Here is a 19,167-nt window from a genome sequence, read left to right on the forward strand (position 1 = left end):
CTGCGGTGGCTGGGAGCGGCCACTGCACTCCAGTCTGGGTGACAGTGAGACTCCAACTCAAAAATAAATAAATAAAAAGAGAACAGAAAATTAACAGAAAAATTATTTATGAAATAATAAAAATTAAAATTAATTACATAAAAAACTATCCAAAAGTTTTAAACATAATTCATTAAAATAGAAATGAAAATAAAATAACAAAGCAGTTAATGTTTGCACTCAGAAAAAGAAAGTTAATAAAGCAAGATCATAAAAAAATAAATTAAAATAACTACACAAATGTGCAAGTGCATATGCAGATATTAATAAATGTAATGTGTGTAGTAATTTAGTGGTACTTTTTTTGTATTGCAATTTTGAGTACACTTAAGCAAAACAAAAACACCAACCTATGTAACAATTAGACATCACACCATAAAATACTTTGAAAATAATAATAAGGAACTCAAAATTCTAATGGTATAAAGTGAAACCCATGGCAAGTTTAATAAAGGGCAAAAATAAGACAAAAATCTCAGAATTAAAAATGAAAAGTATATGTAATGACATAGAAAGAATTATTAGAAAATAATATTTGGAATATCAACATTTTATTACTTGATGTTAATTAGATTTTCTCTTTATTTTGTTATATTAATACATTTTATTTTAATATTTAAGAAATATTTCACACATGGCAATAATTATTCAAATCTAAAAGAAAATGGAAAATGTTAAATAAATATATAAATGATGAAAATGATACAAGAACATAAAAAGAAACTAATTAGACCAATAACCATAAATAATACTGATTATTTATCAAATATTTATTATTAAGACCCTCATGACAAGATGATTTTACAGCAACTCTATTACATCCATTTATTTATTTGCTTGACTCTTCATGAAAACATTACTATTTGAATGCTTTAGCAATATTATCAGTATAATGCTTGACCATATTTCTTTGTATAATTATTTGGCAAAGCCAATAATTTACATTACCATATCACTTCTAGTTCTCATTTGCAAAGATTGGACAATGGCCAAGTTGATTATGACTTAGATAAAAGAAAAACACAGAATATTCAGTAGTGTCTTTGTCTCTGTTTCCCTCCTGAATAGATAAACATACATAGATAGATATTCATACATAGATATAGATATTTTATTAATAAGTTGAATGCATTAGGCATTAATTTTGTAGTCTTGTATTTTAGTTGCAATTTTGAATACAAGTAAGCCAAGTGAAACAATAGTAACAAACCTATATAATACCTAGATATCACCTATAATTATGTAGAAGTATGAAAAATCAGTATTGATATGTAAATTCATTTTTATTCAATAGTTTTATTTATTTATATATTCTGTTGAAAATTTTATTAAGAAGAACTATATGATAACACATTAGTCAGGTTTTGAAAGTTCCCATTCACTTATTCTGCAAGGCATAATTAGGGACTGAGGGGGATCTATTGATGATTTAAAAAAATGAAAATAATTTTTAACCTGGAAACCATTAGATACCTTTTTGAGACTATTTAACTATTCTGTAACAAGCTATTAGCATTGGTTTTAGTTGATTCTTTGATTTTATAGATGGCTGGAGGTCAATGAAAAGATCTTTGCCTCATCAATATCCTTTCCAAAGCATTTTTCACCTCTCTATTTCTTAAACTATAAATCAGAGGATTTAGCATAGGGATGATAAGAGTATAGAATACGGCTATGACCTTGCTTTTCTCCGGTGAGGAGACGGCTCCGGGTTGGGCATACATGAAGAACACTGTTCCATAGAAAAGACTCACCACGGTGATGTGAGAGCTGCAAGTGGAGAAAGTCTTACCCCTGCCATGGGTCGAGGGGATCTTCAGGACGGTGAAGAGGATATGAGCATAGGAAACCAGAATGACAGTTGTGGTGGTGATGATGATGAGAGCCGAGAGAACAAAGAGTACAATCTCATTCACAAAGGTGTCGACACACGAGATCTTGATCAGGGCTGGGACATCACAGAAGAAGTGGTCCAGTCTGTTCTCTCCACAGAAACGCAAACTGAAGGTGAAACCCGTTTGTACCATGGAGTTGATGCATCCACAGCTATAGGAGCCAATCACCAAACGAAGACAAGCCTGCTGAGACATACGGACAGGATAGAGGAGAGGCGAGCAAATGGCTGAGAAGCGATCATAGGCCATCACGGCCAGAAGAAAACCTTCAGTTCCCACAAAGAGAGCAAAGAAAAAGAACTGTGTTGCACAGCCACGATAAGACATTTTCTTTTCCTTGGACAGGAACATCGCCAGAGTTTGGGGAGCAATGACTGTGGAGTAGCAGAGATCCAAATAGGACAAATTTTGGAGAAAGAAATACATAGGTGTGTGAAGCCTAGAGTCTATTTTAATGACAATTAGCATGCTGATATTTCCCAACACGATGACCATGTAGATAAACAAGAACAGTAAGAATAAGAGGATCTGTACTTCAGGAGATGTTCTGAATCCCAGCAGAATAAACTCTGTCAGCTCTGAGTAATTCTTACTCAGATCAATCTTCATAGCCAAGACCTATCTGAGAAAAAAAAGTCAATTACCGTGAAACCTGTGGAAAGGTCTGGTCAGTTTTTGGTGCCCGGAGTTTCCAATTTAAAGAAAAAAAAAATGCTACTAGAAATCGGGGTTTTCTTGGCATTACATCTGAAAGAATCGCTTTACATTTGGAAGCATCCAAAATACAACCAAAATAAGATTGCTTTCTAGTAATTTTAGTTTCAGTATGATGTGAGAAATTGGATGGGCAAAGGATATTTCGGGCAGTGATGCTGCTACCAGTCATTTTATGCCATTTGTTAAGAGTTTTGAAGTCAAATTGGCTGAGTTCAAATTTCACCACTTTCAGCCTAAAAGAATTTAAGATAACTACCTACACGTTTAATGCCTCAAAAACTCTCCTCTGCCAAATGGGAGGTACTAACAATATCTTTAAAAAGTAAATGTTAGTCAAATAAATAAATAAACAAGCAAACATATAGATTTCTTTGTGCTTTGGTAATGGAAAGGTGGGTGAAAACATAGATCAATTCCTTCCCCCATCACAAGATGCAGTTAGTTTGGTTCTCTTGAAACATTCTGCTATATAAAGAAAATGAGGAACCATGAGTTCCAGTTTAATGAGGTAGAATGAAGCACCAGTCTTGAAGAAAGTCACCAAAGTGATAAACGAAGCCCTTATCCCCTACGTTCACCGCACACTGTTAAGCCTCTCTCTTCTGAATTATTTACTACTAATCTCTAATGCTAATAGCTTCTCTTCTTGGCATCCAAACTCCAGCATGCCTTTTCTTTTTACTGCCTTAGACATATGAACTATTTTGAGTATATAGAAGCATTGTGATTGAAGTATAAGATTACCTTTCCCAACAAGAAGTGTTTTTCCCTGTATAGATTGTTAATAAAACACAAGGCATTAATGTATAAATAGAAGATAAATTCTGTATTGAATAGGTTCTGCTTTTTTATAACTAATGCTTAATATCAAACACTAAAGAGGCACACAGATAAAACGTTAGCAATTTTCCACATATTGGAAAGGTTGAATTCAAGTGGGAAAAGGAAATTTTAAGTTATAATACTATATTTAATTTCTGATCTAACAAAAAACAGTTTCTTCCCTTCATAAAAAACTTAATATCGTATTTGGTGGTACATATTTTTACTTGGACATTTTCATAAAATTAAAAGTACAATATAGTCAGAAGAAGTGAAACTGATTTATCTTCTGTTATGATATTTTTATGAAGTCAAAATGTTTTATTTGTTAAAAGCATGGTATTTTAGTTCACATAAATTGGCTTTTAATCCATGCTGTGTCACTTACTGGCTGAGTAATCTTAAGTAAATTGTTTAAATTCCATAAGCCTCTGCTCATCAGCAAAATATGGTTAGACATCTGCTCAATAGGACTGCTGTTGTAAGAATTAAATTAATATATACACATAAAATGAATATGTAGCTACTGAAAAATAGAAAGGGCTCAATAAATAATTCATATATGAGAAAATTAGCAGAAAGTAAGAGACATTTTGCTAAATTTAAAAAACTGTCTCCAGATAAAATTACAATTTTGAAAAACCAGGTACCTTTGTTGAGATCCAGCCTATTCCAAAAAACAAGTCTCACTGAAGGATTTTAAAAATGTATTGTTCTTTTAAAGGAAGTTTTGAGGGAAGTATAATTAAGTTTTAAAATGCTCCACAGCATATATAGATTTATTCAAGTATCTGAGTATACTCAACAAGAAGACCTATTTATTTGACTCTTATACCTCTTCTTTACTAGAATCAAAAGAGAGTCAAACTGGTCCTTCAGTTTGAACTTCAAGAAAATCTTACTCTCAATATTATACAAAGTCAGAACTGAGAATTCTCCTACATGTTGTCTTCCATAAGTTCTGAGTCCTTTGACCTAGCCATATAATAATTCTTAAAACCAAGAAAGAAAATTAGAAAAAAAAAAAAATATATATATATATATAAAGACATGGTCTTTTCCAAAAATAACAATGACCCTGGAGGTCAATTAGGTCAGTATTTGACAAACTTTCCCATACCTCACAATCACTTGGGAGGTTTGTTTTGCTTTTTTAAAATATGGATTCTTGAGTCACACTTTATTTTTAATTAATCTAAATACTGAAAAAATATCTATTAGTGAGATGAATGTGGAGATGTGTTCATTTATTTTTTTAAGATTCTCAATGGACTCTAATAAAGTCAGTCCCTGTAGAAGTTTGTAAAACTTTGAGGATGGGTGAATTGGGTCTTTTTATTGCTTGCAGGTAGAATAGCAATTTTCTCACTCAAAGTTAACTCAAATTATAAAGATTCTTATGAAAGGGTATTCCTCGTGTTTCATTGCATTTACAAATATGACTTTTAGGAATTTCTGTCTTTATTCAACAAAAATATGTAATAAACCTAACCCATTTTTTGTTTCTCTGATGCCAACAGATAATAAGACAAGTTGTTTACACCTAGTTAACGGTGACTACTAAATGCTGCCTATATAAACCAGGCAACCTCCACTACGCACTGCTTCCCAGACATCCCTTTAGTATTTTTACATTTCCACTTTATACATCTAGTTTTATTTTGGTTTCTACAAGAACTATTAGTAAATAACATTAAAAACAGAGGGTATATTTTATAGAGAATATGGAGTCTTGGTCTGGAATATATGATGAAGCTTCTAAGATTTTATGAAACCTCTACAATTGCAAATAACATTTTGTGCATTTATATGATAAATAAATTTCATGATTTACAATAAATTCTAAAAACACTTTCAGACCTAAAATACTTATGAATAAAAAAATGACAACTGATACACCTACTAAGTCAAAAATAATGGAACAAGGAAAACAAAGAGCATATGTGATTTTTCCCATTCAAATTGGAAAAGCATCTTTTAATATACATCATTAAGTGAACTAATATAATACTTAATATATAATTGGTATTATAATTAGATTATTATTTAAATTAAAACTTTTCATGCACACTGTAAAAACGTATTTTATGAAATGCAGTAGGTACCAACTAATTTAAAATTCTATAACTTTCTTACTATACTGATTTACAGTGACTCCATTTTTCACAATTGCTCCATTTTCTCAAATTGTTTTCATTTTGACTTTTTATGTACATCTATTAGTCATTGAATGTTTATATAATCAACTCTACCAGCACTTATAATCTCTCCCCAACACCAGGTATCAAATATATTTAAATTTCTTATTTTCACATACACTTTTTACAATCTACATTGTTTTTTCCACTTTCTAATCACATATGTACCTCATCTGTAAACTATAGATAACAATAGTACCTATCTCATATAGTTGTTGTGTAGTTTAAATAGTGAATGTAAAACACAGCACTAGATATGCCAACTAACGTTATTATCATATCTTACATAGCTATGAAAAAAATCAGCTGCAATTCAAACTGCAGCCATCGCAATGATATCAACATTAGGAATACTCAGAATAACGTGGAGAGATAAGATAAGAACCTTATCTCAAAGATAAGAAACTGCACATGAAAGAGGAAAGTTGTCATCCCTTGGAGCAACACAATTTTAAAAGGTCTAGAACTTAAAAGTCCCATTATCTATAGAGTCCTGTAGCACAATATCCTACTAAAGATGTAAGTTTTAAGTTTTATTTCTTTCCTGTAAGTAACAAAGGTATTCAAAAGTTGTTTTAATTGGTTGAAGACAGTAAATTGTTATTTGAGGCATGGAAGCATCGCTCTTCCCAAAAGTTTGATTGACAGAATGAAGTCTCCTGAGCATTGTCAGTGTAACTTTAATGTCCAGAAAAGATAATTGACAACACCTATTCAGAAAAAGAATCTGAGAGCTCTGAACTCAAATATAATCAGACTTTACCTATTAAAAATTAAGGAAAGATGTGTAACTTGTTTTCTCACCCCTCCTTTTTTCTTTTTCCCTCAATGAAAATAAATCACGTAAGATCTCACGTCCTGTTCCAGAAATGGGATATTCAGAAGATGGAAAATATTTACCAATTACATTGTAGTTGAATTTGTCTTGTCCTGAGACACATTTTCACAAAGTTTTTCTAAACTTTATTTGGAATTGTGTATATGTTCATCATCAAGACACGTTTGTTTTCCTCATACTAACCATGGCACTCAAGTTTGTATTATATCATTAAAAGATGAAGAGTTTTCTCCTCTTTTTTTATTCTGAAGAGGAGATTGTATAACATGGAAATTATCTACTCATTAAAGGTTTGCAAGAACTGACTGGAGATGCTATCTGGACAATTTTTTATTAGAAAAAGAGTTTTGACTAATGGTTTGATTGCTTTAGTGGTTAATAATCAAAATACTTAACAACTTGTTCAGTAATAATCAAAATACTTAACTTGTTCAGTAATTGAAATATATAAACACATATACCAATCAATAATGCAAAATAGTCCCTTTTATGTTCTCATAAATTGCTTAATGAGTGATAATATTTTTAGCACAAATCATTTTGATAATCATTCTATAGATTTCTAATCTACTAACTTTTATAAATTGTTGGGGAAGTCTTTAGATTGATATGCTATGACTAAATGCTCTCTGAGTCACAGTTGTATGTGAAAGGACCAGACTAAAGCAAACCATTATAAAAGTTGTCCCATTAAATTAAAAACCATTACATGACATGGTGTTTGAAAAACTTTTTTTTCAACAAAATTTTTTATTGAGCTGAATCCTCTCCAGGCTTCTGCTAAACCAATATCAGCATTTACATTTTTCTAACTCCTCTAATACTCTGATATTTTTATACATTCAACAATTTTGTTATTCAAGAAGACACAAAATCATTTTTGCAATAACATTTAATTAGATATTTTTAATTTATTAGTTTTTGTTTATCTTCAATTCAAAAAAGTACACAATAGTTGAGATTTTCTGAATGCAATCAATTGAAAGTACTTAAATTTCACTATTTTTTTACTTTTGCCTAAATCTATTTTTTGTTTTTCTTACAATTTTATTTAATTTTTATTTATATTATCAAATAATTGATCATTATCTGTATTTAGTTTAAGTTGGTCATTGCTATTTATTGCCTGTAAAAATAATAAAATATTTTTTCTTTTGCAACGAAAATATATTAGAGTTCTCCAGAGAAACAAAATCAACAGGATACAAATATGTGAAGAAGTAAATTATGAAAAATTGGCTTACTCAAATTAGTGAGGTTGTCTTGAAAATATTTGTCATGAAAACCAGCTTTTTAGCATCAACTATACATTTTGGTATGATATTTTAATATTTCCAAATTAGTGAAATCCAAAAAAATTAGTAAACTATCTCCTAAATCCCAAATTTCACATTTCTGGCAAATTATTTATCTTTGGGGGGAGTAAAATGGATGAAGTTTCCTTAATAATAATTGTTATGATTTATATATTTTTCTAAAATAGTTTCTTTCTTTAGTAGATATACATTTTAATCATTTTGGAACATAACTGGATTACAAAAATATTTCTCAAAGCCGTTGTTTTTATCACATGAATTTCTATTTTATCATTTCATGTTCAAATATGTATAATTAATATGACAGATCTGTTTACATTTTTGTGTGTTATCTCAATGCATTCTGATAAAGTATTTTGAATTTTTTAAACTAAAAATTGGAACCATTGTTTTATGTAAAACTAATTTGTGAGATTTATTTTTCTGTTGTCCCCCTTGATAAAGATAGAATTACTCTACCTCAAGCATAGTATGTGTACTGTATCTATATTTACATGTATACCTATAACTATATAATATGTACACACAATTTATACATATAAATACCATTAGATATGACACTTCATGATGCTTTTCCTAATAATAAAGACACTCTCCTACATAACTACAGTGCACCCTTAAAATAATGAAACTGATATTGACATATTGCTGCTACCTAATTCATAGACCTCCCAAATGAAATTTAACCTATTGACCTGACAATTTTCTTAATAGAAATACCCTTTTCTTTCTGGTTCAGCATCTGATCCAGTATCACATATTACATTTAAAATTGTCATAGTTCTTTATCCCCTTCAATACAAAACTCTTTCTCAGTCTTTCCTTTTCTTTCACATCTTTCACATTTTGAAAGGTCCATTCATTTGAATTTACCTAATAGTTTCTGTTGAACAAGATTCAGGTTCTGCTTTTGGAGCAGGAATACCAAAGAAGTGATGCTTCTTTTTCATTAGTGCATAATATCAGCAAGCATTCCACATTCCATGGTGATTTATCCTCTTACTGGCAATGATAATTTTGATCATTTTGTTCAGATGAGGTCTGCTAGGTTTCTCCTCTGTATATTTAATTAGAAGTATGTTATTTAGTGGTTAACTAAGAGTAATCAATAAGTATTTTGTTGGAAGATATTTTGTTTTATTTATTTATTTATTTGTTTTTTATTTTTTTTTGAGTTGGAGTCTCACTCCATGGCCCAGACTAGAGTGCAGCCTTGACCTGCTGGGCTCCTGCGATCTTTCCACCTCAGCCTTCCAAGTAGCTGAAACTACAGGCGCGCACTACCACACCCGATAATTTTTTAATTTATTGTAGAGATAAGATCTCTCAAGTTGCCCAGGCGGGTCCTGAACCCAAGGGCTCAGGCAATTCACTCACCTCAGCCTCCCAAAGCGAGGGATTACAGGCTGAGCCATTGAGCCCAGTTGGAAGTTATTTTAAAACCATGTAATATTCTCTTTTCTTATCATACTTTTACTTTTTTTTTTTTTTTTGAGTTGGAGTTTCACTCCTTCGCCCAGGCTGGAGTACACACAGGCTTACTGCCACCCCAGCGCCAACCATAATATATATTATTATGTGTGTGTGATAGTATTATCTTATTGTATGTGTGGTATAATAATATTCATTATTATGTATGTGATATAATAATTTCTATTCATCTTGGCTAGAATCAGAAGTCTAGTCATATGTCTTTTATTTTCCAAGTCAGCTTTATTTTTTAGTCTGCCTGAGTAACAGGAAAGCAGATATTTTCCTTTATGACCTTCTATTGCCTTTTAAAATTATTAATATAATGAGGAACTTTCACAGATATTAATATCATAAACCCATTGTTTCTCATTGAATATGAAAGAGTTACTGGTAGAAATTAAACCTTAGTTTTCTACTAATAAAACTTATCTACCATTGACAAGATTGTCCGCAACAACTGGAAGATGATTAAGGATAGAGTTGTATATTTCTGTTGCTTTTTTTGAAGACTAGTCTCACTCGCTGAAAGTCAAGTTCTGTCAGGATGGTACTTTGATTCTTAGGATCACTTCATCTACTTCTCAGCATTTTCTATATTTCATTTTCAAGTATCTCTTTGATTCCATATAGTATATGATTTGAGAGACCATCATTTATAGACCGGGAACTGTAATTCTTTGTCTCCTTAACAGAAATCATTTCGTCAGGGGTCAGTCACAGACAACTTTATCTTGGGAATAAGGAGGGAGAGAGAGGTTCGCACAATTCCAGTTTTTCCAACCAGGACACTATGATGTCCCGGGATGGAAACCAAGTCATCAGGAAATAGTTCGAATTCTTATCATTGTCCTGGAAGTTCCATTCTGTCACAACACTCAGAATCTTCATCCTAGAGATCATCACAATGAATGACAGCCACCAGATGGCAGCAAACTGGGATTCAGTCCCAGGTTTGCTTCTGAGGACACAATCCCCCAGAAATCCTAGGCAGTTCAGCACATCCCAGATCACACCAGTCAATCCAAGACTTTACTTGTAGAAAACACATACACACATACATACTCTGAATCTTTTTTATGTCAAAGCAAGATTTTAAAGCATTAGAAAATTGTATACATCAGTATATAAAAAGCATAGTGCATTATGAAAAAATTGATTATAATCTCAGAAATGCAACGGTTTAACATTAGAAAATCAATTAATAAAATTCACCACATTGGTAGGAAAAGAGAGAAAACTTATCGTACCATCTCAGCAGATGCAGAAAAGGCGCTTGATAATATCAGGGAAATGCAAAATGAGTCCAAAACAAGATAACCCAGCAACATGACCATGATGGTGAAAAATTTTTTAAAAGAGTGATGTAAATCAATGTGGCATGTCTTATGCTGATGGCGGGAACGTAATTTTGAATTTCCTCATTAAAAATGGTTTGTTATCTTCTAAAATTGAGAAATACTCTGATTCATCGTATTTGTGTAATGATTACAAATGATTACAATTTTTAACAGAATATGTACACTTACATTCACATTTTCTTCTCAGGGTAATCATTTCCTCTTGATATGCGTATGTTTGAAGCTCCATTGATAAATGATGCTTGCTCATAAAGTTTCCCAGCATTTATTTACTTATTTGAAATCATCTTTTTTTTCTAACATTGAAAGCTTACCCACCCCACCAATTATAAAAATTAGGAGCACAGTTATTTATCTCAGGATATTGACGTTATCCTACCACTGTTTTCCGACTCACATGTTGTCCTTGGGAATTCAACAATCAATGTAAATTTTGCTTTTTTTATGTTTATCTTTGTCTTTCTTCTAGCTGCTTTTCTTTGTCTTTGGTATTATGCATTTTTTTGTTTGTTTTTATAAATAGATATTGTTTTACTTCTTCCTTTCCAATATGGAGTTGCTTTATTTTATTTTAAAGATGTGGGATACAATTCAGGATTAGGTATACAAGTGGCCATCGTACAGGTAAAGTTTGGGCCTCCCTTTGATCCTCACTTCTCCTGGTTTGAGATCAGGTACTCTTATTGATGTTGTACGCCTTCCCTGGAAGTTCCTGGCTACTGCCAATCCCTTTCTTATAGTAATATGAAAAATGTTCAGGGTCCACTTACGAGTGAGAAACATGTGATACTCAGTTCTTTGTTTCTGTGATAGACCACTGAGCATTATAGACTCTAAATTGGACAAACTTATGGACTTCACAGCAATTTGGGTACACTTTTCTTATTGCATATTCTGTTTGGGATCACTTCACCAACCCATACTCTCTTTAATTCTGTCACTTCCTTGGAATATATTGCAGACTCTCAAATTAGCACCAATGTCATCTATCTTTTTTCCTCTTTTTGATTGGCTTTTGTAAATATTGTCATTCTTTATTTAGTTATGCTTCATCCATATTCTAGTTTTCAATGCTAAGTTTTAAGTTTTAATATTTTTAATTTTATGCTTCTTAATTTCTAAAAGTTCCATTTATTTTTTATCTGGTCACATTTTACAGTTTTTTTTGTTTGTTTGTTTTTTGGGTTTTTTTGCTAATGTTAATGTGTTTAAAGGGAAGAATATTTCTTAAATGAGTCAGAAAAAGACTATAAGCCCTTGGAAAAACTGAGTGAAAAATAACAGGTTTTCTTTCTTTTTTTTACTTCTAATGTTAATTTTAGAGTTGTGGGGTACATGTGAGGATTTGCTACATAAGTAAATTGCCTGCAGGTGAGGTTTAAGCTTCTAGTGAGTCCTCTTTCCCCTGGTAATGGACATGGTGCCCAATAGGTGGTTGTATGCCCCTTATCACCCCTCCTCCCTCCGACTGCTAGTAGTGCCCTGCATCAGTTGTTCCCACCTTTGTGCTTGCATGCCCAATGTTTAGGGCCCGCTTATGAGTGAAAACATGCAGTGAAAAATAACAGTTTTCATTAAGGGGGTTTTCACGTGCGATTGCAGGAAATAAAAATAAATAAATATGATACATTTTAAAGTACAATAAAAAGGTTGTGAGTTAATAGAGGAATATGTGATCTAGATGTGGCATCTGTAAGAGTCAGTCATCAATCACAGAAACAGAGTCTGATTACTACATGTATTCACTGAACGTTTAACAATACTATAAGAAAGGGATTGGCAGTAGGAAGACACTACGGGGGGAGGGCACATAACATCCTTAAGGGTTCCAAAACTTTACCTGCACAATCACCACTCATGTACCTAACCCTGAATTGTACACCACATCTTTAAAATAAAAATAATAATTAAATTTAAAAAAGAAAAAAGTGTGATTTGACTTTCAAGGATTTTCTATATACAGGAACATGGCGTATATATTTTTAAGTATCTATGAAACTGATTTCATATTTCTTATCTGTTAAATAATACAATAATATTTTCCAAAAAAATGTGATATTGTGAACAACTGAAGAGCCTGAATAATTTTGCAGGGTTCAAAACCTACTATTTATAAAAGACAAATTATAATTATCTGTTGAGTCTTTAAGGTTGAAAGATTAAAATGTGACATCTATTTGCTAAATATAGACACAAATGTAAGATAGGTTTATACTTCTCAACGATGAAAACATCAGGATAATTTTTTTTCCTTTTTAAAAAATTTTTTTTCAATAACAACATACAAAAAGCAAGCAGTACAACATTAAAAAGGAATACAAAAAGAACAAGAAAACATTAGAAAGGACAAAAGACAGAAAATAATAGATTATGACAATGCATATAAATGAGATATGCTACCCTCATTTTAAGAGAATTACATTTATGTCGAGGCAGGGGAAGCTTGGTTTATAAAAAGTCACAGCTATAAAATGTTACATTAAAAAATTGAAAATCAAAGCATAATAAGACACATGATCAATGATATACCACATTCTAGGTAAACATAATAAACACTTAAACGTTCTTTTTTCCTCTTGAGTTTTCTAAATTATGTTTGATGGATGAAGTAAAAATTATAATACTGTCTTCTATGGTTCTAAATACACATAGGTGGGCAACCCCCTTGGGTCCCCTCCCACTGTGAGAGTTTTCTATCTTTTTAATAGCATTTCAAAAATTACATTAAAATGGGGACAATTAAAGAGACAGAAAAGGAGAACAAATCTCTTTACTTAAACAAAAGTGATATTGTGCAATGTAGGTTTATCTATCCCTCTCCAAAATAGAAGCAGCAAATAAACTATTTTCTGAATAGTAAGATACCAAAAAAAGAAAGAAAAGAAAAGAAACACAGAAAGAACAAAGATATTAACAGTGGCAAAAGTGAAGAAAAGTAATAGATAATTACACTTAGTGTAAATGAGATACATACCTCTTATTTAAGAATAAAGTGTCTCTGATGTGTGTGGGGTAAGGGGCTGGAGGGGGAGTCTTGATAAAACAGATATAAAATGTTATCCAAAACGTTAAACTCAAAGTTTCAATGAGATATACCATATGAAATTTTATAAATAGGCCATACCTTATTGATATTAAATAAAACAGTATTCAGGATAAAACACTTATAAATATAACAAGGAAATAGACATATATTGATAAAATATACAACTAAATGGCATAGTATATATAATGCAAAAATTATCACAGAGAAATTGTCAAAAAACCACAAACAATACTTTTGCACATTCAGCTTGTGATATACCAAAAAAGTAAAAAATTAATGAAAAAAATAAAGATTTTAATAAAAAGCATTATTACATTTGAGGTAACAAAGACCTTTACAAAGATAAAACTTTCATGAGCCACTGCAACATGATTTTTACTTCTACGGTCTTTGGAATAATAAAATTCTGTATTCTGTTTTTGTTTTGAGTCAGAGTTGTACTCTGATGCCCAGGCTGGATGGCAGTGGCACCATCACAGCTCGATGCAGCTTTGAACTCCTGAACTCAGGCGATCCATTCACCTCAGCCTCCTGAATAGGTGGGACTACAGGTGTGCACCACCAAGCCCAGATTGTTTTGTTTTGTTTGTAGAGTCAGGGTCTTACCATATTGCTCAGGCTAGTCTCAAATTCCTAGTCTCAAACAATCATTCCACCTCGGCTTCCCAAAATGCTAAGATTGCAGGCATGAGCTACTACACCCAAGCTAGAGTAAGAAAGTTCTATATTTCAGCCCTAGACATGATTGTTACTGACAATGTGAAATTAAGCACATTGCTTATTTTCTAAGACACAATTACTAAACTTGTAAAATATATTAATTTAAATTACATGTTTAATATATATAATGTGGCCTTCACCATAATTATGATCTGAGGATTAGAGAAATGCATGTATACTTTACACACTACCTGACACATATGGAAAGTATTTTTAATTTATATCAACTCTTTAAGAAAGTACTGATGAAAACTTCAAAAACTGGCTCTGTACTGAGCAGGCTTAAATCTGAAGTTAATTGAAAAACTCTAAAAAAAAATGAGGCTGAGACTGGTGGCTCATGCCTTTAATCCCAACATTTTGGGTGGCTGAGGCAGGAGAATCACTTGAGTACAGGGGTTTGAGATCAGTCTGGGCAACATAGTGAGATCCTATCTCTAAAAAAAATGCAAAAAAATGACAAATTAGCCAGCCTATAGTCCCAGCTACTGGGGAGGTTGAGATAGGAGGATTTCTCAAGGCCAGGAGTTTGAAACTTCAGTGAGCTGTGGTGGCACCACTGCATTCCAGTCTGGGAGACAGAATGAGACCCTATCTCCATAAAAAATAAATAAACAAATAAAAATATAAATGGAATGAAAGTTTAGTAAGTTGAACATATATAACATAAAGATCGTAATTTTTAAAAGTTCTTTATGTCCTAAAATTATTCATTAGATAGATCAGCTAATAAAGATTTTTGCCACAGTTGCAACAATATATGGAATGAAAAGAAATAAGTTTACTTTTAAAAAAAAGTGTGGCTCTCAAATATAGAAATTCCATGATATCAGTAAAACATGTAAAAAGATGATGATGAAAATGGAAAGAATAATAATAGAAGCTACCATTAATTGAATACTTTCTTGTGCTGAAAGCTTGATTTATAGCATTTTGTGTAATCCTCACAACTATTGAATGAAGCTAAGTAAACTGATAGTCCCTGTTTAACCTTAAAACAATTCAAGGACTTCCCAAAATCCTAGGCTGTCTGATAGCAGAGGCAATACTCGACCTTGTTTTCACAACTGTGTTTTGTAAGTTAATCAATTACATATCAAGTGCAGTTCTACTAAAATACAGCTAGGAATTTTTTAAATGCTAAATAATTCTGAAGTTCACTAAAATATTGAGTAATATTAGCTACAAATTTTTTGAAACAGATTTAGCTTATTATACTAAATTTTATAATGCAACAAGCATGTGATGTCAGCATAAATGTAGACAAGCAAATTGATAGACAAATACAAATAATTTGAAATAAAACCTATTATGCATAAAAATGTACAATAAGTTTACAACAATAAACTTCATAATCCAAAATCATTATTATTATTTATTAGGAATTTTGATGTAATTTAAGCCCTATTAATTAATATTTGTTAGGAAAACCGGTAATTTCTTTCCCTGCTTTAGCTTGTCTGCCTGTCCTATCATGAATTTATCTGAGAAACTGATTTGACTAAGGAATAAAAATTGAAACAAAGTATTATTAACTTATTTGTTTGACAAACACAATTTTATTTACAAATAGAAAAATTTTGAAATGTTCTGTATAGTTGATTCATTTAATTCGTTCTTTTTTTTTTTTTTTTTTGAGTTGGAGTCTCACTCTGTCGCCCAGACTGGAGTGCAGTGGCCGCTTCTGGCCACCGCAGCCTTGACTTGCTGGGCTCCGGTGATCCTTCCGCCAGAATTACAGGCATGCGCTACCGCCAGGCTGATTTTTTTATTTATTGTAGAGATAAGGTCTCGCTGCCTAGGCAGGTCTCGAACCCCGGGGCTCAGGCAATCCACTCACCTCAGCCTCCCAAAGGCGCGGGATTACAGGCTGAGCCACCGAGCCCGGCTTAGTTCTTTTTTTCATCTTCAAAATTTCCCTCAGGAATTAACAATATCATCTCAATGTTTTTTAATTGATAAAATGTTGTGTATTTGTTGTGTACTAATTAGCTGGAATTAAGTGTCAAATTAAACTAAAGAGAGCATTTAGGGAAGGCTTGAGAGTCTAGGACGTCTCCTTTTGCCTAAATTAAATTATTAATACCAATTGTTTTTTAAAAACTGGCATAATGGGATAAGGTTGAATAAAACCCATCTTTTGAGGAAGAGAATGAAAGAACTAACTTTCTGGCCTGACTTAACATGTATAAGTATGAATACATTTTTAAAACTTTTAGTTCAGTTAACTTCCTAGATTCTGAGTGTTTCTATATCTTTAAAGAAATAAAAAGAAAAAGCAAAAGGTAAAAACTTTTATTTCTTGTCTATATATTTTCTAAAGATGTTAGTAAAATTGGCTAATTAATAGAAAAGCTTAAGTTTGATCTCAATTCACAAGCTATAGAAGGAAACTTTTATATTAACTGTTAATATAATGATATGAAATATTAACTTTGTTAAAAATGAACCATGACACATAGACATCAACTTTTTAAAAATATTTATCTGATTTTGAATGATAAATATAGGCAATAAACTTTAAAAGATCAAAGAATAAAGTCATATCCAAATGTTATACTGCTAAATATCAAAAATTCAATTAAAATGTTTAAAGAAAACAGAAACACAGGATAATGTTTACAGAAATAATAATAGGAGAAAAATCTAATTTAGTATTTTCCAGAACTGATCCCATGTCTACACACCTCTTGTCAGTACTGGTTGATTTTAGGCTGTTCAATTATATTTTCAGAATATTCCACTAGCTTTGGAATATGCATTGGCATGTATTTGAATAAGAAAAATGATGGAGCTACACCAGTTTGGAAAATTTGAAAGTTTTGTGTCAGCTTTTATTTTTATATGACATAAAACTACATTAAGAGAAGAATAGGAAAATAAAATTTAGTAGAATGTTATTGCCACAACTTTTATGTGAAGAACTGCTTCTTAAGCATGCTTGTAATCCCCGTTACCTGAAAGGCTAAAGCAGAAGGATTGCTTGAGGCCAGATTTCAAGGCTACTGTGAGTTATGATCTTGGATGGCAAGTGAGACTGTCTCTAAAAATAAATAAATTAATAGAATTGCTTCTTAAATTATATATTTAGAGTCCTCTTTTTATAAGCATGGTAACTCCAAGAAAATACTTCCCAGAATGTATACCTGGTATCCTATGTAACCCTTGCCCCTTTGTTTAACCACCAAGCAGTGGATTTACCTTTAAAAAAAGAAAAAAGATAAGGAATAATATACACAGGTATGAGATTATTTTAATAACCATATAGTAACAACTCCTAATATTTACTTCCTAAAGTAAAATGAAAATGAAAATAGTATTACAAATTGAAATATCACAAATTGAGAACATATGTGCTTTCACATAGTATTCAAAGCAAATTAAATTGTGTGTACCTAAATTATTAGAAATAATATTTTGTAAAACTTAGAAAGAGGATAATTGCTGTATGCAATTATATAAATATCTTTGATATGATACTTTTACAAGAATAAGGATAAATAGAATGCTTAGAAAACACACTTTGTCCACTAGGTTATGGCTTTATAAATCTCACTGAGTGAATCATTTCCTACATAATATTATTTTCACAGCATCTTTCACATCTCTGTTTCTCAGACTATATATTAGAGGGTTTAGCATTGGTATTAGGAGTGTGTAGAACACAGCTACAATCTTATTTTTCTCTGGTGAGGAGATAGCCCCAGGTTGGGCATACATGAAGAACACTGTTCCGTAAAATAAACTCACCACCGCTATATGGGAGCCACAGGTGGAGAAGGTCTTACTCCTGCCATGGGTGGAGGGGATCTTCAGGACAGTAGAGAGAATATAAGCATAGGAAACTAGAATGACAGTTGTGGTGGTGATGATGACGAGAGCAGAGAGAACAAACAGTACAGTTTCATTCACAAAAGTGTCAACACAAGAGATCTTGATCAGGGCTGAGACATCACAGAAGAAGTGGTCCAGTCTGTTTTCTCCACAGAAACGCAAACTAAAGGTGAAACCCGTTTGTACCATGGAGTTGATGCATCCACAGGTATAGGATCCAGTTACCAACTGAACACAGACTTTCTGGGACATGTGTGCAGGGTAAAGGAGAGGGAAGCAAATGGCCGAGAAGCGATCAAATGCCATGACAGCCAGAAGAAAGCATTCAGCTGTGACAAACAGGGCAAAGAAGAAAAATTGGGCTGCACAGCCATAGTGTGAAATTTTCTTTTCATCAGTCAGGAGGTTGGCTAAAGTTTTGGGAGCAATGACGGTGGAATAGCAGAGATCTAAATAGGATAAATTTCTTAGGAAGAAATACATAGGTGTGTGAAGTCTGGAATCCACCTTAATGACAATGTCCATGCTGACATTTCCCACCAGAGTGACCATGTATATCATCAGTAACACTAAGAATAAGAGGATCTGCAGCTCTGGGGAGTTGCTGAATCCCAAGAGAACAAACTCAGTCATCTCTGAGTAATTTCTATTCATCTCACTCTTCATAGCTGAGATCTAGGTGGAACTAGAAGGATGGTGAAAATGAAAGAAATGAGTGGTCAGAATGCTTGTTTTAGAAAAATAACTGGTGAACCCACATGGAAGAAAAAAACGATTTAATCATAATGTTCCCAATATTTTATAAAACACCAATGAACATAAGTAATGAATTACTAGTCTTTAAAAATTTTCCTAGTAAAGAGCTCAATCTGATTGGTAAGCCTTTTCAAATATACTTATTTGCAAATATG

At 32.1% G+C, this 19,167-nt stretch overlaps 2 protein-coding genes across 2 annotated transcripts; both read right to left on the minus strand.

Annotated features, from left to right (window-relative positions):
- Positions 1 to 1,595: 1,595 nt before the first annotated feature.
- On the minus strand, positions 1,596 to 2,543 carry LOC103261869 (olfactory receptor 12-like). Its single transcript, XM_008059464.1, has one exon. The coding sequence runs from the start codon at positions 2,541 to 2,543 to the stop codon at positions 1,596 to 1,598; it is 948 nt and encodes a 315-aa protein (XP_008057655.1).
- Positions 2,544 to 17,986: 15,443 nt separating this feature from the next.
- Positions 17,987 to 18,922, minus strand: LOC103261864 (olfactory receptor 12-like). Its single transcript, XM_008059456.1, has one exon. It carries the CDS (start codon positions 18,920 to 18,922, stop codon positions 17,987 to 17,989), a length of 936 nt encoding a protein of 311 aa, XP_008057647.1.
- Between the last annotated feature and the right edge of the window lie 245 nt (positions 18,923 to 19,167).

The sequence above is a fragment of the Carlito syrichta genome, unplaced genomic scaffold, assembly GCF_000164805.1.
Source record: "Carlito syrichta isolate Samal-C Ts95f unplaced genomic scaffold, Tarsius_syrichta-2.0.1 Scaffold304099, whole genome shotgun sequence".
Taxonomy (NCBI): Eukaryota; Metazoa; Chordata; class Mammalia; order Primates; family Tarsiidae; genus Carlito; species Carlito syrichta.

Excerpts from the sequence above, each read along its gene's own strand:
- LOC103261869 (XM_008059464.1), bottom strand. The coding sequence starts at position 2,543 with ATGAAGATTGATCTGAGTAAGAATTACTCAGAGCTGACAGAGTTTATT.
- LOC103261864 (XM_008059456.1), bottom strand. The coding sequence starts at position 18,922 with ATGAAGAGTGAGATGAATAGAAATTACTCAGAGATGACTGAGTTTGTT.